General features: G+C 39.0%; 1 protein-coding gene across 5 annotated transcripts in view; it reads left to right on the forward strand.

Annotated features, from left to right (window-relative positions):
* KLF12 (Kruppel like factor 12) overlaps positions 1-24724 on the forward strand; it is a 432829-nt gene that overhangs the window by 288847 nt on the left and 119258 nt on the right. For all 5 annotated transcript variants that reach the window (XM_029936613.1, XM_029936610.1, XM_029936609.1 and 2 more), the window contains one exon: positions 23692-23827. In XM_029936613.1, the coding sequence (XP_029792473.1) occupies positions 23692-23827 (136 nt within the window). The remainder of the gene's footprint in view (positions 1-23691; positions 23828-24724) is intronic.

The raw sequence follows: 24724 nt of genomic DNA on the forward strand, positions 1-24724 counted from the left end.
CAGAAGAAAAAGGACTCATGTCCTCCCTCCCTTGCCCAGGCTGGTCCTTTTGTCCATGTGGCTGAAGGAACAGGTAATAATAGCACCTTGATGCCCAGGCATGAGGGTCAAGCAAAGGCATGATTGATCGGGGGCTTTGGCATAATCAGAACTGAAAAAGCCTCATGCAGCAGTGTGGGTTCACTGTTGCCCGGTTTTCTTCCTTGACCACTAGCCTCCTCCTGTCCACGTGACCGTCATAAATAGGTTGCCTGGAGGGCCAGAGTTCAGCTCCAGTTTCCTCTGCAGCCACATTTTCTCCCATGCAGATGCAACCCCAGCAGTGCAGTCTGCCAGAATTTTACACAACACAGTTATTGCATTAAGACTATTTTTAATGGTGTCATACTTGAAAAACAGCTTATTAAGCGTTATGAGCGCATTATTCCTGACAAAGCAGTTAGGCGATTAGATCCGTGACCCTTTTTTCCTTAGAATATCTGACTGGAACATGTTGATACTGCTGTTAAGAAACCAACCGCATTTGGGCATGTAATTCCTTTGGTCATCTTTTTTAAGAGTGTCTCTTTTTTTTGGATGAAGTGAAGAATCCTCCAAAAATACACCGTATTTTCATAGCACTCATTCAGGAGTTTCAAAGGGATGTGGTCGTGGGCAAATTTGAAATACTCACACCCCGTTTTCTTCCCTACAAGCTGTTGCTTTTCTCAGCAGCCAACAGGAAGAAGCCACAAGTGTATTTTTAGTTCTGTGCCATTTCTATTCGTGAAAGGAAATGTGGTCATTGCAGTGATTGCTGCAAAGCCGGTTGGAGAGGATGACTCTACCTCCCCCTGACCATCGAGTGCGGCTACGGTTTTGCTCCCGTGAAACTCCCCGTTTTCATATCTCTGCATCTTCCGTTGTCTTCTGCTGTCACCTCTCTCACCTGGTGATGTTATGGTGTTTTAGGATGTCTTAGTTCAGGGGATGATCCTTCTGTCACGGACTCGCTTCCCCTGTCCCCCATCCACACGCCTCTCCTCTTTTCATTCACTATCCAGTGGAAGCCGCTGTCATCTGTCCATATGACCAGAATATGACCAGGCAACTGATCTGTTGTATACGGTTGTCTTCTTGAGTGATTGAACGACCATAGCTTCCTTTGATAAATTTATTCTTCTACTTATGCTTAATTATGAGAACTTCTAGATAGAGATTCATAGTTGAGGTCTGCATTTGGTTTTTGCTGACAAACCATTTAGTTACTTATGTTCTTTCATTAGTATTTTTTTTTTAATGCTACCTTTTGGGAAATGGGACTGGAATGTCACTGACTTTTGGTTTAGGACCTGAGTGTTTCACTACCCTTATTAAACGTAAAGGCAGGAACTCGTTTAAGAGTGAGAAAGCAGACAGCTAATATTAATGAAAGATTGAATTTTAAGTAGGAGTTCGGAGTATTTTATACAGATGCATGGGTCATCGTATTTATCTGATTTTCAACAAGGAGTAGAAATTTGTCTTTATCTTTTCACTTCTGGGCATGCAGAAGAGGTTAAATAGCTTCCTCCAAAATAACTGGCTTCTTCTTTTCTTATTTATCTGAAATACTGCTGTCTGTTAATTCCTCTGCTTCATCTGCCATAGACTGGTTTGGTTCTAAGATTTGATGGCAATAAGTAGCTCAGAGAAGAGGCAGAAATTGTCTATACTGTTCTAAGAGAATTAGCAGAGAAGACTCTAGGTGGGCTGCTTGTAACTGTAAAATGTCAAAGAGTGAGGCTGATTGGCTCTCACCCCATGCAGCCACAGTCACATAAAAGAACAAAAGGGAAAAGAAGAGAAAAAAAGGAGAAAGTAAGGAAACTAGATGGAATCCACATTGAGAGAGATATGACACTTCCCCCAGAGGTAGGTATTACCTAGGGAGGGGAGGATCTAGATGAGAAAATCATTTATTAGATAAAGTAGTTGAACCAAGTTGTTGGCAAAATGGTCTTTGTATTCATTCTATTATTACAAATTGTTAGCTACCACAGCATTTCAACCTGCTGGATAAGGGGTTTTTTTTAATAATAAAAAGATTTAATTTATGTTTAAATAAATATATGCTTAAAAATGATATTTTTCTAATAAATATTCTTGTATAGTTGCCACATTCTGTTTCCACCACATCTGAGAAGTTTCTCAGGTGATATTTAGTACATTGAACATTGCGTATTGGATTTTGAAATATAATAACTTTCATTTCCTTTGTGGTTTCATTTTTTAGTAACAAACTTTTTCTTTCCTGAAACATAGGAAGTTATCATATATAACAAATATAAAAGTATAGTTCTCACTTAAAGTTTCTGATTTCAAATAGTACAGGTGCTAGTATGCTACAAGGAAATTCTTACTGTACATATTAGATTGTAGGTATTTATAGAATTATTTTGATGATATTTGAATGTATATACTTATTGTGAGAGACCTTTGGAAATCTTTCTATCCATCCATGTAAATATATCTGCATATCAAATGAGCATTTTGTCCGATGAGTCTTAAGACCTATAGTAATAAATGAAAGAAGGAAGACCATAAGATCCAAGAGGGAAGTTTGGTCTTAGAATCGTTGCTAGCACTATTTTAAATTAGCCTTTTAATTATTTACAACTCTCTGGCTCTAGTTTCTGTCACCTATTTTTTCTTGTTCCCCTAATAACACTTTTTCTGTTCCAAACTCTGTAACTATTTTCTCAGTTCTTTCTCTTTGCCTATTCTCCATTGTTAATGGAGAATTTGATTAACTGATATTCTACTTTGTGTTCCTTAGAAATGAACAAAATTATTTTTGTCTATCTAATAAATAAAAGAAGAGCTACCAAATTACAGAGCAATAATCACATACTTAATTTTTCTCTGGCTACCTTTATATAGAGGAGGAAATGCTACCCTGATTGGCCAGCTGTGTGTGTTTTTTATGATCGGTGGTTTCACCATCGTTTTTCTTCTACGTGTTAATTCATTTATTCAACAAATTTTTATCAGACTGATTATATGGCCAAGAATATCTCCTGCTCCCAGATATGGAGATTTTTCAAATAACTCCTCTTAAAAGCTAGCTCTGGTTTACAATACATCGAAGCACTATTGTTCGTACCATGGCTCTTTTTTCCTGTTGATGAATCTTGAAATCAGTTTGGTAGTTCATAATCAGTTTTAAAGAAATAAAATGGAGATTTTTTAAAAAATCTGAGCCTATCACCCAAATAAGTATTATATCATGAAACTTTGTTCAGTTATTTATTAATTTACAGACATGTAAATGTAGTGCTAGGAGAGTGTATGTGTGTGCAGCGAGTCATGTTGAAATATGTATTTCTTCTTGTCCAGAAGGCTTTGCACTGGAGTCTTCACCTTTGGCTCAGCCCCTTCCCTCTTCCTTTCTCCTTCCTGCACTTCCCTCTAAAAGTATCTGCCATGACGCCATTTTTTTCATCTTCCTTCACTTCCTTCCATTTGCTTATCTTCCTTCTCCCCGTTGGTCTTTTCTGTCTCTCTCTACTGCTCACCATTCTATCTATTTCTGAATCTTGATTCCTTTTTTTCTTCCGAATCTCACCAAATCACCTATCCTAGAACTGGTGTATTATGGAAGGAAACCACGTATGTTGTAAATGACAGTCTTTGTACTGCCATCTAGTGGTAGAACTTTAAAGAAATGCAAGAGCCTAGTTATTTTCATTGCTCCCATATTTTCCCATCTAGCTTAGGGTTTGTGAGGAAGTACAGTGAATATGCCCTTTTTAAGTAAAACTTGAACCTAAATTTGAAACACAATTTACCTACTTCGTTTTTAGAGCTCTAGTATATGAAATATATATATTTTTTAGAAGAGACTATATTTAACTTGGAAAAGGAAAAAAAAAAGTGTGGCTTCTACCCACTTGTCCCATTTCCCATCTTGTATATTTGTATGTGACTTCTGTTTAGTAGAAATAAAATGTTAAACTTTCTGTGTATCTGTGCTTGTTTTTTTTTAAACTGTGGTTTATGTTTGTTGGATAAATGGAAACATATATATGCCAACTTGTGTGCTGCTAACAAGTTTTGTTGAATGTCAGAGAAAAAATAAAAGATAAGTGGAGAGTTATTTCTGAGACAGCAAGAACTCCGGAAGACAGAAAATAGGAGAATTTGGTGAAACTGGAATAACTTAGAGAATTCATTAGAGGAACTACCTCCTCAGTAGCTAGGGGCTTAGAAGTTCAGTAGAAACAGGGTAGAATTAGAAAGATAATCTCATGGTATACGGGTTTCTCAGTTTCCTGGATGAAAGACTTAATGGGACTTAATGGGCTGAACCACACTAAGAATAAGTTCCTCAACTGATAAAAACTGTAGTTCTTTATATGTGTATGTATGTTTATGTAAACATATGTTTGTATGTGGTACATACTCCTTAATTAAAATGGGGGCCCCCCCAAAATCCATGTAAGCTTCATTAGCTACTGTTTTCCCAATATATTGCATTGTGCCTGACTCTAGTTAATGCTCAATAAATACTTATTGGTTGAAGATATGAATAAACAAGTGAATAAACTAATAGAGTCTGGCAAATGTACAGTGTTTTATATGAGGTGCTAAGGAGCACTGTGGCAGTGTTGGTCTATTACCCTCACCACTAACCGTAAAAGGACGTCTCCTGTCCCAGCTACCATTTCCATGGCTTTCCATGATGACGGTTCTACCTCCGTCCATACTTTACTTTCCCTGGAAGGCCCTTTCTTTCTCTGGCAAAAGACCTGGCATAAATAAATAAATAACACCTTTTTTTTTTTTCTGGAAAGGTATATACTAAATTATAAGGCAATTTATTTTATGTCTATAAATATGAAGTTTTATTTATATGTATGTATATAAATATATAGGTTTGAGATATTTGACTCAATCTGTACTATAACATATAATTATATTACAGTGATATCTGTATCCTTGCCTTACTGCCTAATCCAGTGTCTGGCACACAATGAGCAGTTAAGTGTTTGCAGATTGAATGAAAACCATTCCCAGAGCCGTGACTATTTCATGTCATTGGGCCATCTGTAATTCCCTGGCATTCTTGAGCATATGGTTTCTACTGTTTGCAAGTTTGTTTTATTTCATAGTACTTAATGTTAAAAACGATACTTGGTGTACATTATAGATGCTTGCTATGATTTCGATCGTAATAGTTTCTAGAATCGAACGCCTGTGGGGGAGAAGTATTCTTATGACTTGGAAATGCTCTTAATGAAAACATAGTGCCGTGTGAAAATTATAGTCAGTTCTTATTTATTCTTTTCCCCACAGGTAAAATATGTTAACTGTGAAAGTAGGATAAATAATGGCTTTGATTGGATCCAGGCAATTAATAGAGTCTACTATCGGTTTCTTATATACCAGTAACACCAATTTCATTTCCTAGTCAGGGTGAAACAGTTATACCTCGTACCCCACTGTAGTTAACTATGTCAGCATCAAAGTACCATAAAGTTTCAATAAAATCTGAAAACTGTGCAGTATGGATAATCCCACTATAAATTGTAATAAAAATTACTCCTCCAGACTCTATATTCTCTCCATTAAGTTCATAGACACTGTCTTTTCGTACATAAAGTTTTATGAAATATATCGACCAATTCCCCTGTCCTTACCAGATAGCAAGCTGTTTTGATTTAAAAGCTGATAATGGCGCAATCAGATTTTGGTGTTCGCAGTGCATTCTAAAAACATAAATTTCATCTAACGAACCTTAAGTAGAAGGAAAATGCTGCTTTTATTTGTACTATGCCATGAACATCTCTTGGTGAGAAAGAATAAATGACATATTTACTGTGGTGGGCCTATTTGTTGCAGCCATAAAACAGAGATTTGGTTTCCTGCCACAGATCTCTAATCTTAAAGGTATATTAAGCAAACCCAAGCACAAATCTGCTAACAGCTTTGTCTGAATTGTTTCAAATCTGTGTTTAGAAGGAATTGTCAGTTTTGTGATTGCAGTTTTGTCTCTCCGTGCTACATCCAAGGGCTCCCTCATCATGTCCGGTGTAGCCTTTGTCAGGAGTGGATGTTTTAAATCAGTCCTCTATAAACACAGAGCCCTTTAAAACAGAGGAACCCTTCAAGAGACCTAGGTTGTAAATCCCCAGAGAACATGAATTAGACTCCAGACAAAGTCGTATGTTACAATGAAGGTAGAGTAGGTCGCCTTTGAGGTCGAAAGTTAAAGAAGCATAAGATTTTGCTACTCAGAGTAGGTGGAAGTGTTCCAGACCAGGAAAAGAGTGAACAGTGAGGGCAGATAAAGGAGAGGACATAAAGAATGAAGAATAGTGTGGTTTTACTGAATTGTAGGCTGTAATGCACTTATCCAACATAACGTTGCACAGAATATAAAACACATACTGCTTGCATGATAAATGCCACGAACTGCTTAGTGTAGCGGGTCTGAGATCCTTCCTCTGAAAAGTAAAACCTTGTAGCTCTTAGTTTAGATATACTTCTTACATTCTTTGTGAATATGATTTTCCAGCTGCGCATAGGGAGAAAGTAGTGAATAAGAGCTGCAGAGGAAAAATAGCTGAGAGGAATATTTCTCAGTTTTTATTTTTATGACTTGGATCCCCTGAAACGTCGTCTCAGTAGATGTTTTTATGTTTTCCCAATAGCTGCAAGAATTCTGTAGCATTTCACTTTCTGTAGTTTCCCTTAATAAAAAAAAAATAGACTGGTTTTGCATTACCAACCTACAAATGCTCAATACCCTCTGAGATTCTCCTCTGCAAACCCCCTGCCCAAATTAGGAAATTCCCTTTAGTAGGTGAGGCTAAGAGCAAAAAGTGGCACCTAACAAAGAAGGTGTCAAAATTATTATTAAAATAAGAACTTGAAAAATCACAGCAAGGTCTTTCGGGATTAGAGTAAATAGGGCTCACACAGCTCTTTAGTCCTTGGAGATAATATTTTATTACAGCACAATAATTGCTTTTGAAATAATGACCATTAGTAATGAAAGAAAGGTTAAATTATGGTCAGTCTATTTGAAGTAGGCAACAAAGAAAGTAGGTAATAAATCTTATGCAGATATTTATTAAAAATCATTTAAATAATTAACCTTTATTGAATGCCTATATGTTCTTTGTGCTTTACATACATCATCTTTAAGTCTTACAATAACCAATGTATGGGTATTATGGCCTGTCTTTTACAGATAAGAAAACTGAGACTCGTGTTTCTTCCTCTGCTCCTTCTAAGGAGCATGGCTTCTTAGTGATAGAGCCTTCAATTAAATCAAAATTTCTTAATGCCCTCAAGCTATTGGCCATATTTGGACTTGATGCTTAAAGAGGTATGCCTTGGTTATGTCGAAAATTCGTCAGTATTAATGCAATTCCATCTTTCTGTGAATTACATAGGTCATATTTTTAAATAATTTTACTTTTGGGCAAGGCTTAAAATTTGTTATATATGAAATCAGTAGCTCTATATCTGCCTATCTATAAATTAAATGAAGTAATTCCATGTTGCGAAATATTGGCATTACCGTATTCTGTATGTTTGTTTGTCTAGCCTCTTGCAGCATTAAAAACAGCCTCGAGCTGTAGGTTAACATTTCTAGGTGTAGGGAAATTTTGTCAAAGTGTGGTTCACTGAGTTTCAGAGATCGACATCTCTGTCACTTTTAGACATATCTGGTCCCTGCCTGGAGCTTTCTTGAGCAGAGACTTGGTTGGACGGACATATACAACACAGACATGCCTGTTCTGTCTTGCCTCATTTGGGGTCATGGTTATTTTCTGAAAAACACAAATGGAAACCACAGAATAAAAATGCAGCCAGCATTTATTATTACTGTTATAATTATGTTTATTTTTCTTAGATTAATGAGTTCAATAAAATTCCAAGCACTAGCCAATAGCTAATAATCATTATAGCATTACAGTTTTTAGAATTATCCTAGCTTACATAGCAGATGTTCCAAAATGCCTTCTTTAAAATTGGAAAATAAATTCCATAAAATGTGTGTTTGGTTACAGAGAATAGCTTCATAGTAAGAGCTGACATTTTCCCATTTTCATTTCTCTTCAGCACCTCAAATAGTTATCTTTTCTGTTTTTGGAGATCTCATTTTATTAGGTTTATCAAAGAGCAAAATTCCTTATATGTTGTCCAGAATTGATCGGTATCGTGATACGTGACAGCAGGTATTTTCTACATTCTCAGAGTGATGGTTGTAATGGAACAGAATCCATTTATCATCTAACAAATGAGCACTAACTGGTGAGGCACGGCTTCCTTAATGGCATTGTTGTACCCATTGGTATAATCTACAGTAATCAAGGTAGTATAACCTCCAATTACGTGTTTTATTGTCTCATTATCCACCTTGCAAGTAAAATAACTACTAACAGGCCCATTTCCTTCCTTGGCCACTGGCGATCATTTTTTATAGTCATCATCACCATAAGCCCCTCATACAGAAAAATAAACCCCCTTTCAGCTATAACTTAAATCAGCTTTAACTGTGTAATTTTGGATATCTGATGTCAATGGAAGATTACAGTTTTTTCAGTGTACAAGTCTAAATAAGCCACTGACTGGTTTATAGCTATTTTTCAGGGTTGTGCTCTGTATTTCTAACTCCGATAAACATTGAGAGTAGAATTATCCTTACTAACAGCAAAGCGAGCCATCACAGACTCCTGTTCTACTTGAGAAGATTATACCATAGCTTATCCCATAGAAGATGTCAGGGGCATCAGCCCTATTCTTCCTGTTGAGCCAGTGGAGGGCTTGTGTAGAGAGGTCTTTGCATATTTGTAAACTACAAGATGCAGTGGCCATTGGGCTCAGAGAACGCCTTGGTGTCCTGTAGCTTATTTGCGTATATATATATAAATGCACACACGTGGACGTGCATGCATACATGTATTTCTGTATATATATATATATTCACACTTTAAAATTGATACCACTTAGAAACTATTGTACTTTAAAACTAAATGAAATTGGTTGACTTATCATAAACTTATTTATTCCCTATGTTATGCCATTTAAATGGAGGAAAAAAGTCTTCATATTTAATATTTAAATGAATGGGATGATTATAGCACCCATCTGTCTTCTTTCTTGGTTTCTTTTTATCAAAATGAAAAAAAATTTTTTTGAACTCCCAGTAGTTTTACTGAACAGTAATAAAAACATTCGAGCTGCTTTTATTTAAAAAAAAAATCCTTAATCCCCACTTTTTAACCTTTTGCCTGATGCAGGAATTGTCCCATGTTTTCCTTTTTATTTACTTAGCCCTTTGACTGAGCGCACGTTTATGACTCAGCCACGTTTACGATGCATAGATGATACCCACAAGACCTTATAGTTGAGTGAATGAGGGAAGCAAAGCAGCTGTAATGAGAATTCTGTCATACAGATAAGTGTAGACCCATAGAGGCAGGTCACAAAGGAAGGGATACAAAGCTCAGTGGTTGGGAGGGGTAGTGGTCATTTCAGAAGGATGTTTCTCAGAGAAGAGTGTGTACTTGCATTAATCACATAGGTAAGAGGGAAGGAAAGGCCGAAAGGCTTTTTTTTTTTTTTTTAAGATGCAAAATCCTGGAACACAAGAACTTCTTTCATCGTTCCAGGATTTTGCATCTTTAAAAAAAAAAGCCTTTCTGCCTTGTATGAACGAGATGCCACGGGGTGAAGGCTTGCAAGTTGGTGGGTTAGGGTGTGGGGACAGGCAAGAATTCGTGAAGGCCCATGCGGAGGCCTGTATGCCCCTATGCATCAGCACTTCTGTATCCCTTGGGTACATCCCCAGAGGCGTTGCCAATGCACATCCATTGGACAGAACTTGTTGCCCAAAAGGATGTTGAGGACAAGGGAAAGGTGAGTGTAGAGAATTCCCAACTTCCTGTTTTGGCAACTGCCACATGTTGAGAAAGGCTAGTGGAAAAATGGATGAATTGAAAGATGGTACTGAGAATTTTGCCCAGGAAACAACATCAAGTGAAAACATCAACAACAGCAGAAAAAGATGCGAGACATGAATTGACATGTTCCAGAATTGATCTAAAAGGACATGTATACCTATGAGTGCAAGCATATGGTATCTGTCCTTCTCTGCCTGACTTACTTTGCTTAGCATGACACCCTCAAGGTCCATCCACTTTCCTACAAATGGCCATATGTCATTCTTTCTCATTGCCATGTAATACTCCATTGTATATATATATACCACATCTTCTTGATCCATTTATCAGTTGATGACATTTAGGTTCTTTCCACGATTTGGCTATTGTAGAAAGTGCTGCTATGAACATTGGGGTACATGTGCTCCTATGCATCAGCACTTCTGTATCCCTTGGGTAAATCCCCAGCAGTGCTATTGCTGGGTCATAGATCTAACAGGAGAAACCTAACAGGACCATAGGGAGGGGAAGGAGGAAAGAGAGTTGGAGAGAGGGACACAAATCATGAGAGACTATTGAATACTGAGAATGAACCGAGGGCTGAAGGGGGAGGGGAAGGGGGGGAAGGGGTGATGGTAATGGAGGGGGCATTTGTGGGGAGAAGCCCTGGGTGTTATATGGAAACCAATTTGACAATAAACTATTATAAAAATATGTATAAAAAATAAACAATAAAAAATAAAAGGACATGTATAAAATAGGAGTAGATAAACCTGTTATTCAGAGAAATGTCTTACTTGGAAAATTAAGGAAGCTATGAATCTTAGAATATAGTTGAATCAGTAAAAGTAAGTCCACATCTAGATATACAGCTGTGAAATTGTCAGGTGTGAGTTGTAAAGAAACTCAGAAGCTTATCTACAAAGGAATTAAAGAAAAACAGACTGTCAACAAGGCAACTGGTAGAGAGCAGTTCAGTGGTGTCTTCAAAGACTGGGTGAGGGAACCTGGAATTCTGTTCTCAGCTAGATTCTGTTGACAGTAAAATAAAATTTATTTCAGGCATATGTTGGCTAAGAGTTTACCATGCACACAAATTTGCTAAAAGAATGTAAGGCTATCCTTTTGAAGTAAGAAAACCCAGAAAAAGAGATGAGCCTAGAACTGGTTTTAAAAGTGAAGTCAATATCTGCCAAAAAGAAAAGGAATACGTTTAATTAACTCTTGGAAGTGCAACATGAAGCAAAATTCCGAACTATAACGAAAAAGAACATGGGGAAGGTGGGAGTATTCACTGGGTAGTTCTAGCATGCTAAGTCCTCCTGGGTTCAGGAGAAGATATACACAGACTGATGTTAGACGTTAGAAAAAATTTAAATGGAAGAATGTAAATAAATATCAAATGCAATTTTAAGTGAACCTAAATTGTAGAATATGATCTCCCTACATACAGTTTTAAAAAGAACAAAACTGTATTTGTTCATTGATATGTACATAGTTAAAACATAAAAACTTAATTACACCAGGATACTATGGAAGAAGGAAGTAAATTAGTAAAAAAAAAAAAAAGAAAGAAAAAATACAGAGTCAACTTTTTATGTAATATTTTACTCTTTTTAGTGACCTGAAAGAAATACCAAACTGTAAGGATTTTTTTTAATCCTTTGGGAGAATAAATAGGTGCGGAATTCCATATTTGTGGGGAAATTTCTTAAATAAAAATGACATGAAAGAAAGCTATAAATAATTTATAAGCAGGTTTATGAGAAAGAAAATAATGGGTCATATGGTAAATGGTTCTTAATATTTTATCTTTCACATCAAACATGTTGGCTGTGAGATACAATGGGAAGAAAAGAATTACAGGATTGGAGGTAGTTGAAAGAGAAAAAAGGAATATAAATGCTGAAGAGTTGCTTTGGCCCCTGACATTGTTTTTTAATTGATAGTGTCCATGTGGGAGACACCAAGGAAGGTCTCCCTCATTTGCATGTGACCTTCCATGGCTTACAATGAACCATCCTGGCCTCTCAGATCTCTGATTGGCCTCAGGGACAGCTCATGCTTAGTGCTGAGGAGGTGACTTGGCAGCTTTCGTTACGGAAATCAGGGTAAACGATGTTCAGAATGCATATTATTAGAACATTATAACTTTTAGAAGTAATCCAAATATAAATGTCACTGGTTTTTACCAATTTTTAAAAAATCTACATTTCTTTGATACCGTATTCAAAGAAAATGGTATCAAACTTTGTGTTTAACACCTGGATATACCATCCTCAAGCATAACACAGTCTGCCAGACATTTGGCTTGGAAAACCCAAGACCTCATTCTCCGTGATAGCCTGTATCTTCTTCAGAAGCTCTCATTTCACAGAACCTCATGGGCTTTCATAGAGAAGTTAGTTGGAAACCCAGTTTAAATTTAAGAAAGTAAAAAAGTCTACTGTGTACTTTCTTTGTCATCTCTCAATATAGCCTTCTTAGTAGCGTTCTCAAAGTATTTTTCACCCGGCCCGTCTCTAGGCAGAATTATAGCTTTGACTTTGTTCTTCAGGGTCATTTCTAGAGACCACATCCCCTGCCTATATGGGCTTCTTCCCTACCCCATGTCCAAGGTTTGGATCTCTGGGCTCAGGAAGGGCTCTGAGCAAATGAGCCCCAACGTAATGGGTGTACCTGAAGCCAAAGGAAGTATGATTCCATTTCCAGGTGTAGGGATCTCACCAAAACCCTCAGAGACTTGCTAATTTTTTATATCAAGGCGAGGGGAATGGTTAGTAAAGCATCAAAATAACATCCCTAAAAACAAACCAAAAAAAAAAATGCTTCATAGGGATTGATGGAAACTAATAGAATTATCCTTTCTTACAAAAGCATACCAGACATAGACATGATATGGAAAATACCTTTAATCCAGTTTTACAAAGCAAATTTCTCTCTTTGGAGTTTGCATAAAATGAGGACATGAACAACCGCATCCTTCAACCTAGATTGACACAAAGGAAAAAATGTAGCAATACTTCCTTTTCGGCCCAAAGATATATACAGGTCATTTTTGAATACTTATTCACTCCAGGTTAGCCCAGTGTGAAGCAATAAATTAGAAACAGAAGAGTTGCCACCTATGTTTGCCCTCATAAAGAAAATTTACCTTTCCATGATTTTATCACTGTAGACATCACAATAACATTCCCAGAGAGAACATCTAAGATTTCTGTGTTTTTCAAGTGTGCCCTAGAAGTCTGGTATGCAGTGTAGATCTTTTGCTTAATTACGAATTAGAGTCATGTGGACGTGGGAGGCTGTCCACGAGTGAGCCTCCCAACTACAGGACTCATCTCAGCGGTGCTTTTTGCCCTCTGCTTGTGGCCCACAAAGTAACTCTTGTGAGTTGTTTGTGGGCAAGAGTGCATGCATGGGCATGAGTAAATTACCAATCAAATGAGAAAGAAAACTCATTTTTTTTTTAATGATTGATGTGAGGATCCACACAAGAAATACAAAACTCTAGATGGCAATGTGTTACAGGGTGTGAGGACAAGTATGTACGTTGAAGCCAAGGAAAGAGGAAGACTTTCTTTTGTTGTTGAGGGAGAGACAGCATGTGTATGCGGGAGTGAGAGTGCAAGTGAGAGCACAAGCAGGAGAGGGGCAGAAAGAGAGGGAGAGAGAGAATCTTCAGCAGGCTCCATGCCCAGCGTGGATCTCATGACCATGAGATCATGACCTGAGCCAAAACCAAGAGTTGAATGTTTAACCAACTGAGTCACTCAGGCGCCCCAGAAAAGAGAAAGTGTTCAGAAGAGGCCGGAAGTGAGTGAAAAGGGGTAACAGGCAGCCTTGAAAGCCACGGAGAGACTCAGTGACATGTGTAAATAATTCACAAACTTGAGGATTTTTGATGGTCTTCGAACATATCCTCAAGAATTTTAAGGGTCTCCTGCATGTCTATGAGGACAGATGAAATCACTATTATATATTATGACTTACTTTTAATATAGCTGGTTTAAATATATTCTAAAATGAGGCATGGGGAGCAAATTATTTGAAAAGAGAGGACAACAATAGCAACACTGCTTCTAAATGTGCCATAGTAGTTCTACATGCCACAGCACCTAAGACAAAGGCCATGACTCAGTGGTACTTAAAATTATTATAGCAGATCTCAGTCTGTTCCTTGCAACATTGAATTTTATCCAGCCTCTGAACCAGAAACAGAGCAAAAAGACCAACTGAAATAAGAAAACTGAATTAAAAGTCCATGGAATAATGCCTAAAATCTCTGTGCATTCCACATGAACATGAGTTTGGTGATTTCATTATTTACCATATGCACTCACCACAAAATCACTTTTTTAGTAAGTATTTAAAATCATCCCTGCTTAGGGGCGCCTGTGTGGTTCAGTCGGTTAAGCGCCTGACTTCGGCTCAGGTCATGATCCCCAGGCTCCTGGGTTGGAGCCCTGCGTTGGGTTCTGTGCTGACAGCTCAGAGCCTGGAGCCTCCTTCAGATTCTGTGTCTCCCTCTCTCTCTCTGCCCTTCCCCGCCTCAAACTCTGTCTCTCTCTGTCTGAAAAATAAATAAACATTTAAAAGAATCATCCCTGCTTAAAGTGGATTCACTTTTGAATAAATCGATGGAAGCTGGTTAAGCTTGGGTTTTGAGCAGTAATGAATTGACAAAATGGAAAGAAACAGGAAATAGTGGTGTCGTGATATCTCAGAGGGCTTCTAGAATTCAAGGCTCTTAGCTGACTCTGGAGAGTTATATAAGGTTACCAAGCATAGTGTAAAAGCCCACTCATTAATGGAAAATTTTATGAACTCTTTAATCACAAAAGCCTTTTGTGCTCTAAGGCATACTTTCAATGAACACAAGACAATTGTAAATCTGTGTTCATTTTCTTTTTACAAATATGAAGAGTAGCTTTAGTCATGATTCTTTAGAAAAATGAAACCTATTAACTGTTGTGATAGTCTCAACCAACATTAATTTTTAAGCTGTATTTTAAATCATTGAATTCCTTCATTGAAGTTTCCAAGCAGTAACTCATAGAAATGATAGGTATGTTTAACCATTTAAAATATTTTCCTGAAAGACAAGAAAAACCTGTTAAATGTAATTTAGCTAAAAAGTGAATAAAACTTACAAACATTTCCATTTCTATGTCATGCATTGGCTTATGCAAGCCCAAAATATAATTATCTAAGACTTTACCAAGTAATAGAAATTTAATAATTGTGACTTTCCCCCCACAATGTTAATAGTAGACTATAAGCGAGAATGTGATTTGTAAAATAAAATGTGAACTAGACGCTTTCATTTATATTGCAGAATCTTTTGCCAACTGAGAACCAATATGGCCATTTCAAATAGAGACCTGCATTCATTACCATCATCTTCATCAGTCATTGTTACATTTCACCATGTACAAAAGAGTATAATTGATCTGACTCTCCTCAAGGCGTAGACAGAATAAGGGATGTAAACTAAATATACTATGGAAAGTGCAAGGGTGCCATAAAAGTGTATAAATACAAAGTATGGTTGTCTTTTTGAAAAGGAGAGATTGTGTATGGTTAGAAACTGAAAGGAAGTTTCATGAAGAAGACATTGTTCCATGGGAAAGGTAGACTTTTGTTGCCTGAATGCCGATGGAGGGGAACAGCCAGGCACAGTTGATTAAGGAAGGAGCCTTGAAGATAAGACTAATCAGAGTTCCAAATGAAAAATGAATTGTGGAATAATTGGGGAGGGCTATTGAACCATATTTGTTAGATCGTGGGGAAAATTCAAGGTTTTTAAATAAGGAATCTGTTGAAGACAGTCCTGCATCCATTCAATTACTGGAAAAATGCTCTGTGAGACTTAGGTATATAGCAGTACCTTGAGGAAGTTCATCGGGAAGTAGTAGGAAAGGGAAGGAAGGAGTTCCAGAAAAATTTAGGGGTAAAAGCAATAGCAGTTGTTGCTGATTTGTACTTGTTTAGTACAAATGAAATGAATGAGAGTTTTGAACCTGGGTGTCCAGGGGAGTGATGGGTAAAATCAAGACTCTAAAGAAAAGTACTTCATCTGAAATGACTGGAATAATCAGGTGGAAGTAAGATGCCAAAAAAGGAGACCGGAATTTAGAAGAGGGATCAGAGGTGGGAACACGAATTTGTCCTTGGAGACCATCACTGAGATTGTAGGAAGTGTGAAATTGTGTGAAATTCATAAGAAGCTCACCCACAAAGAGAGGCAGAAGAAGTCAGGTAGTGGACTCTTCAGGGGAAATGAACATTTAGATGTAGGCAGAGAGAGGAGATGAAGAGAAAGGTAAAACAGAGAGAAGGAAGTGGGGAGGGGAAGAAGGGTGTTGGGGACGGGGCCAGGGAGGACTGACTGACTTAAGGAAATCAGTGTACAGTGCAGTCAATAAATGCTTTCTCTAAAAAGCCAAATGGTATTTTATGGTGTACCATGTGGGCATCTGTGACAATTACTCAACTCTGCCATTGAAGCACTAAAACAGGCAGAGATAAAAATAAATGAGCCTGACTTAATAAAACTTTATTTACAAAAACAGTGACAAGACAGGCCTTACTTAATGTGCCCATCCTTAAACCGAGGGAGGAGAGAATTTTAAGAGGCTGGAAGTGAAAATGAAGAGCGATAATCAACAGTCTTGAAAGCTGTAGAGAGGTCCAGTGGCATTATGGCTGAGAAGTGGTACTTACACTAGAGAAATATAAGAACATTATGAGATTATTTTTTAATATAATGGGAACAGAAGCCATTACACTGTCAAGCGCACAGATAGGAATTGAGAAAAAATGAATAAATTGCATGCTATATCTACACAGTACCAACATCCCAGGATTTACATAATTGATTATGTTTTTAAATCTTCATTTGGTGTAATGTAGACAGTCACAGTTGCCACCGTGTAGAGGCATACCGGTTCATTAGCAATAGCAGAAGTAGAGAAAGTAAGAAACTAATTTTAATCAAAACTTCAGTAGATTACGTGGGACTCTGGAGAGCTGGTTCTGATCATGGAGTTCGCCATACTTGAAGTTAAGCTTTATTTACTAATGAATTTTTCTCTCATCATATATCTTGATAATGCTAGAAAGATCAGGCATGTATTTGGGCAGTGGGCTTTCTGAAAACGAATGAGATCAGGATAGCAGTCATACAAACATATTATGAAAGGCATACTTCGTAGGCCTTCCGGTAACGAAGCTCTTGAGTTTTAGGTGAGTGCTCTATGTACAGCCAGCATGAGGTGCCAAAGAGGGGAAAAGCTAGCGAGGTTTGCAGACAATATCAATGTCGCTGATGATTGTACACCTGTACCTCTAGCTGGATTCTCCCCCTGTGCTCCAGGCACAATGGCCAGGGCGACGCTTATCAAATGACTTCCCTTCCCACTCAGAGCAAACCTCAGAATCTTTGCAGGGACCATGCGTGTCTTCATCTGCCTGTCCTCACCCCTTTCTCAGCTCAAGCAATGGAATAGCCTCCTTGTGGGTCCTTAGGCACATAACGCACTTTCCCACCTGAGAGTTCTTGCACCTGTTTGCTCTGCCTGGAACGTGCTGCCCCCTCTCCAGTCTGTATCTGCTAGCCACCCCTCCTCCCCCACAGGCCCTTGCTCAGCTGTCATTCTCTCCATGAGGCCTTCTGAGTCACCCTCTCTAAAACTGTCCCCCTACCTCCCAGCAGCCTCTAGCACCCTCACCCCAACTTGCCCACTTTATTTTCCTCCATGTCACTTATCATTATCTGACTGAGTATATGTTTTTCTTGTTTATTTTTTATTGTCTGCCTCCCCCCAGGGTGAAAGCATGAATTTTTATGTGACTTGTTCACTGCTCTCTCCACAGCACTCAGAAGAGTGCTTGATTTCTCATAGGTGTCCAATAAATATCCGTTGGCTGAATATATAAATGAACAGATCAAGAGAAGTAGTGGTTTTATATATTATCCAATATATACTCCGCCTCTGTGATAGTATTTTCAGTTCAGGTACATTTAAAAAGAAAGCTGCCTAATTTGAACAGCCCAGGAGATGGGGAGGGATTCAGCAGCCCTGTCATAGGAGGTGTGGTTGGAGAAGCCCTACATTGCCAGGGTATAACAGACTGATGCCAGGGCACCTGGGTGACTCAGTCGGCTGAGTGTCCGCCCAGCTCTTGGTTTCCGCTCAGATCATGAGCTCATGGTTTGTGAGTTTGAGCCCCGCATAGGGACTTTGCGCTGATGGCCCTGAGCCCTCCTTGGGATTCTGTTTACCTCTCTCTCTGCCCCTCCCCTGCTTGCTTGCTCTCTCTCTCTCAAAAATAAATAAACATTAAAAAAAAAAACAAAACCAGAATGCCGATGCACTACTAAATTCTAGGCAGGGTAACAAGTGCTTTGCATGCATCATCTCATTGACTACATCAGCACTGGCAAGGAGGAAACTGAGTTTAAGAGGGTGGAAAATCTATTGCCCAACGTCAGAAAGCGGGGCCAGAAGTCTCACCCATGTTCTCTGAAGCCAGAGCTCTATTTTTATCTAAAGAAACACTGCAGCTGTCCGTCTTAGAGCAATTCCTGCATAGAATGTGACGGGAGAGGACCCTTTAGCTCTATAATGCTATGAATGTTCCCGCTGCACATTCTCCCGACCACCATCTATTCATTTTAGTCCCCCCACTCCTCCCCATTCTCCCACTGCCCTTCTTTCGAGAAGAAAGCAGCAGCTCCTGTGCAAGCCAGTGTTTCTCTAACTGGGACATGCTTCAGACCTGGTAGGACGAACAGTGCGGGCTTCTGCAGCGCCCAGGCAGCCTGGCAGTGGCTGAGAGAGGGGGGAAGAACAGCCGGCAGCACCACGGCCTCTGTCCCCCCACACCCCGCCGGCTGACTCCTGTCCTCCATCTGCGGGCGCCCCCTCCCCTCCAGCCTGGATAGGCCAAGCTGGAAAGGATTGAATAAATCCTTCTGTGAGTCATTCTGGTTAGGACATGTTAGTCTTAAAGTTTCAGTGTATGTTTGTAGATTGTTACATTGTTTGCATGTAATATGGTGACATATGGAAGAACTTCCTTTCCTTGAAGACTAGCTCAATGGGCCAATTTATTTCTTAGTAAGATAGAGCACTTAATCTTTTGTCATCACCTAAGCTGAGGTGGGGGAGGTGAGAATGGACATTGGTGCTGCTGTGTTTATGTCACTTTGCTGTTAATGGGAGGGAAAATAAAGTTCAAATGCCCCATGTGAGTTGAAGAGAGGCAAACATATGAAACTAGCTTTGGCTAGCCACTTACTCGGGACGATGCACCCATATGACCCTCCTGTCACTATGATTTTGAGAAAAGGGATAGAAAAGCTGTGTTCACCCAAATGCTCACACCACCTAATGGCCCCTTTCAGTAGAAGCCTGCCTGAGGCAGGTCAAGGATCAAAGATGCTCTAAAGCCAAAGTAACTGTAAATATATTTTTAATATTTTAGATTGAGAAGTAAATAATACCGAATATGTGACTTTTATTTTCCATACTTGTATTAAGAGCCCACTTAACTTTATGCTCCTTGAGTCTGGGTTGCCTCTTGGGAAGAGAATAGACAGGAGAGTGATGGGCTCACTGTAACTATAGTTACACATCATTGCACATCATTGCCCAGAGAACTCTGGAATGATCTGGGAGAGTGACTGATTTTGTATTACTACATAACTGAGCAGCCCCCAAATATAGTAAATTGATAGAGCCACTGTTTTACTTGCTTACCATTCTATGGGTCAGAAATTGGGGATGGGTTTAGCCAGGTGGTTCTCATGCTAGTTCCTCCAGGGTCACTCATAGCTACAATCATCTGGTGGCTGGAAAGTCACTGGTCATTCTAAAATCAGTCACTTACCTCAGTTGGTATTGGCTTCCAGCTGAGAGGCATGTATTTTAGGCTTTCTTGGGTTCCTTCACATAGTGCCTCAGTTCTATAAACGGTAACAGATCGAGGGGAAACCCAATATGCAAGTGCTTTTCAAGCTTTTGCTTTGTGTCATGTTTGCTAATATTCCATTGGCCACATCAAGTCTTAAAACCAAGTCTGGAGTCATTATGGGAAGTAGCCACACCAGGACATGGATATATGAAGACATGATTTATTGGGAGGATCTTTACAGGAACAGTTTATTGTACATGCATCTTTGAAAATTAGAGTGAATATGTTCAAACACAGGTATTAGGGTTCTATGGTTCCCTTCCTAGGGATTTTGTCACATGGTATGAAACTCAGAAGGTATGAGACTCACACGGTATTCCACAGCACCTCCAAACTTGGGAATGACACCATCATCAACAATGAACTGGGAAACTCAAAGCTATCAAATCCTTTTATCATTTAAAAAGAACAAAATCTCAAATGTAAATTCTTTTCAGATGCTTATAGTTGATTTGCTGCTCTCTTAACTTAGAAGACTGATGGTTTTTAGTTCTGGTACCCAGGTGACTTTTCCATTTTCTCTGAATGGGTGTCCCAGAATCCCTGCTTCCGAAATGAGCTGAGGAACTGGAAGACTAATAGAGGTGAAGTAGGGTAGAGGTTCCTATCCCACATCTAATAAAAATAGAGAAGAATTATGCAAGTATGTAGATAAGCTAATCATCTGACCTAATCAGCAATGCAGATTTTAAAAAGCCTTTCTAATTACTCCTCATCTTGGCTGAAGGTATGGGCAAAAAGAGTTTCCCAGCATGATGGTAGCAGATGTATTTCATAATATTTATTGAAAATATTGGAAAGAAATCCTCAATTATGATGTTCCTGAAAAGTACATCAAAAGAGATACCATGTTTAACATATTTTAAACTTTCATTAAGATATAAACATAACATAATGTAGATGATCAACTCTCACACCAGTTATCTGGAATCATTATTACAGTTAGGCTGTCAGAGCCAGATCGCTATTGGTAAACTGCCTGTGTCTTCCTTGAGTTGTCTTCCTTCTCCGTGAAAGCTCTAGTTAGTTCTGTCGGACAAAATGGGACAACCAGGGTATTCTCTGTTCTTGAGCTGTTTGTTAATTTGGTATCTTGGCACCGGCATCCTGGTGCATGATGTTTCAACAACTTGAAATGTTAAGTTGCTGACATTTACAGGCATATGTAACACCACACAATATGTGATTTGGAAGCCTAGATAGCTCTGATACTCATTTTCTTGGCTCAGTTGGAGTAGTCATGAATGACTGTCAAATGAATCATTCTACAAAAGGGTTGCCCAAAAAGAAGCTGTCAGCAACTCCCTGGTTGAAATGGCTGCACCATTCCTGTGTGCCCTACTACTTGAGTAGGAGCTGCTCAGCTTTACCTCCTTACCTTCCATCCTGTGAGCTGCTCGGTGTCTTTCCAACGCCTTCTGTTTAATATCGGCTGGCCTGAGTTCTTTTCTGCTGCCTGCAGTCAAAATAAATTTTAAATGATTCAGTGCTTTTCAGTGCCTTCAGAGTGACTGAATGCTTAGCTTGCTCTCTGTTGTCAGATGCCTGTGGAACTGGTTACTTTCCCCCATGAAGAGTTTCACCAACATTCGTCTTTTTAGGGAATCTTCTTTAGAGATCAGATGGAAACTAGTGGTTTTGTCCCACTGTGTGTCATACAAAGAAAACATTCAAGAATTCTGGATGAGTGTCACTGCATGACTCCTGGCCTTTGAGAACCTGAGCGCTGCATTTGGAGAAGTTGTGTGTGCTGAGTCCTATGACAGGGACTTGGTTAATTTGAGGACAGAGCCAGAAAATATGAATAATCCAATATACAGTATACTTCATTGGCTAGTGGCTTTGAAATGACAATGTAGTTATACAACCAGAAGTCATAAGATGTGACGCTTTGAATACCCAAACTTTTTTTGGTAAATGTTTGTCTATTTATTTTTACTTAGAGAAAGGGAGGGAGAGAGTGGGAGAAGCAGGAAGAGAGAGAGAGAGAATCCCAGGCAGTGTCCACAGTGTCATCCCAGAGCCCAACAAAGGGCTCAGGGCGTCATCCTGGGAACTGTGAGAAGACCTGAGTGGAAACCAGGAGTCAGAACCAAGTATCAGACACTTAAATGGCTGAGCCACCCAGGCACCCAAACTCTGGATCAGGGTTTCTCAATTTGGATGCTATTAGCATTTTAGACTGGATAATTCTGTCATGGGAAACTGACTGTCCTGTGTATTGTAGTGTATTGAGCACCATCCTTGACTTTTGCCCACCATATTCCCTTCCCCTTAAGTTTCTACAAATCAGAATGTGAGAGACTAGACATTGCCAAATGTCTCTTTAGGGAAGCGGGGTAGTTTTGTCCTTGGTTGAGCTCTGCTGCTTTAGATTATTTGAACTGGTTATTTTTTCTGTCAACAAACATTTACCAAGCACCTCCTTTGTTCAAAATACATTCTGGTATGTTTATATTGACAGGCAGAATGTACGTCAAATACACCAGGGCAATAGATATAACAGATGTTAAGTTCCTTCCTAACCAAGTTCAGTTAGAATTATGTTGAAGCTCTCTAGATTTTTCTATTCATATTGTAAGTATTAGGTAGAATCACAAGAAATAGTTCTTTTTGTGGGTAAAAAAATGGTGAAATCTCAACATTTCCCAGTGGTTCTACCTAATGCACAATTTACAGTAACAAAAAAAATGATTTGAGAAAAAAAAGAGATTGTATAAAGATGTCTTTGTGACCATGATGTGAAGTTCATTTTGCTTTCCGTTGCGAGCGGTGGTAGTTTTAAAAGTCTCTTCTGGGCAGGTTTCAGGAGCAGCAGTCTGGCTGCCGCTGACTGGGGCCCAAGTCATGTGTTTTAATAATGCAATTACGTAGCTAGTGCAGTACTTTTAATTTAGAAGGTGTGCTTATTTCACACTTGAGGTGAGGACTGATGGGAATCCTAGACAGAGGTGGCTGCTGAGGCTGTTTGTAGAGAGGAGGAAGTGGAAATGAAATCTAAACTTTAAAAATATGCATTCACATATTAAACGTTGATGGTAAGCCTCTTGTCTGAAAGGAGCTGATGGTCCCGGTTAGCAGGTGCCCCAGAACATCGGGCTATTTCCTGCTTTTGGCAAGTTCACGGTGGGAGGAGAATTGTATCTGGAAACACCATTCTGAAAAATGAAATCAGCATGGAGATATACACTTTCTAGCACATGAAACGTATCCTTAAAATGCTGCTTCCGCTGTCATTCTGGGACACTCAGATCTCCACTTAGAACAGTAATGAACTGTGAGACGTACTCACTGAACTATGAGAACTACCTACAACTTTATGTTAGTCTTGTAAACCGTGCTCTTCTTTAAGCTTATTAAAAGAGCTATTGGCAGATAAAATCCGTGCTCCCACCTTCCAGGGAACGTGCTAATGAGCAGTGAGATGGCCAGAACTCTGGCAGCGGAGGCAAGGAGGAAGAGTCGGGGGGTTGCACAGTAACTCATGAGCTACCTAATCAGCTTCTGACCACTCAGGAGTTGATAATACTGTGAATTTTATAGTTTCTGTTCTGTAACCATCCCCTGAAACTGTTGAGAGGTGGTGGAGGTTTTGTAAATCGAACAAACAAGGGAAAAGTCAGTGAGTGCTCAGTCCATTAAATGCGCTGCTTTCACTAATTCCTGGGATTTCTAGAGAATGCCATGTGCGCGATAGGCACAGACCAGACATGCCGTGCTTGATGTTGGTCCAGGACAAGGTTATCTTTCTGCACACTAATTTTAATTCATTATATATGCCTTTTTTTCCCAGCACAAATGGACCCCCGAGGCCTATCTCCCAGACAAAGTAAAAGTGACAGTGACGATGATGACCTGCCAAATGTGACCTTAGATAGCGTTAATGAGACTGGATCTACGGCCCTTTCCATAGCCAGAGCAGTACAAGAGTAAGTACCACGTTCTCAGGATGAACTAAGAATCGCCAAGGTGTTCAGTGGGTAATGGAAGCGGCAGCATCTCCTGGTCCCAGGACTTGACCTTCTAGCTCTGAACGGGCACATGCGTCAGCATCTTCCCATTCTGCCTGGCGTTCTTCGGGAGCAGATTAAGGGAAAGCATGACATATTTTACATAGTTGAAAATGTGTGCTTTTATTTGGAATGAGACTTCTGTGCATCTTTCCTAATACCTCCTACCTCTTCTTAACTCTGAAAAAAGTATATTGTTCTTTTTGAATGCCAATTATTATCATCATTGTTACTATTCATATATAGCAGTCAAGAAAAATAAAATATTGCAAGTATTATATATCTTGTTTTGATAGGAAAGTACAGAATAGCTTTCTTGAACTTTTAAATTTGGAAGATGAGGTTTCACCACTTTGAAAATTCAGAATCATAATGTAGTTTTTAAAGAGATCTTGTCTCTATTTTTAAAAAATATGTATGTATTTATTTTGAGAGAGCGAGAGAGAATGCATGCATGCATGCACTTGAGTTGGGGAGGGGCAGAGACAGAGACAGAGAGAGAGAGAGAGAGAGAGAGAGAGAGAGAATTCCAAGCAGGTTCTGTTCATGGGCTCAATCCCATGAACTGTGCAATCATAAACTGAGCCTAACTCAAGAGTCGGATGCTTAACCGACTGAGCCACCCAGGCGCCCCTTAAAGAGATCTTGTCTCTCTTCATTTATCTGGACCATAAAGTTAGATTTCATCCCTTGTTTTTGGTAGATAGTTGCTTTTCCATCATTGTCAAGCCTGTATCTAGAATTGAACATATGGCTAGTCTTTGTACATTTTTTTCTCTAGAATGATTTTAATAATACCATCTTACATAAGAGTAG

The sequence above is a fragment of the Suricata suricatta genome, chromosome 4 (genome assembly GCF_006229205.1).
Source record: "Suricata suricatta isolate VVHF042 chromosome 4, meerkat_22Aug2017_6uvM2_HiC, whole genome shotgun sequence".
Taxonomy (NCBI): domain Eukaryota; kingdom Metazoa; phylum Chordata; class Mammalia; order Carnivora; family Herpestidae; genus Suricata; species Suricata suricatta.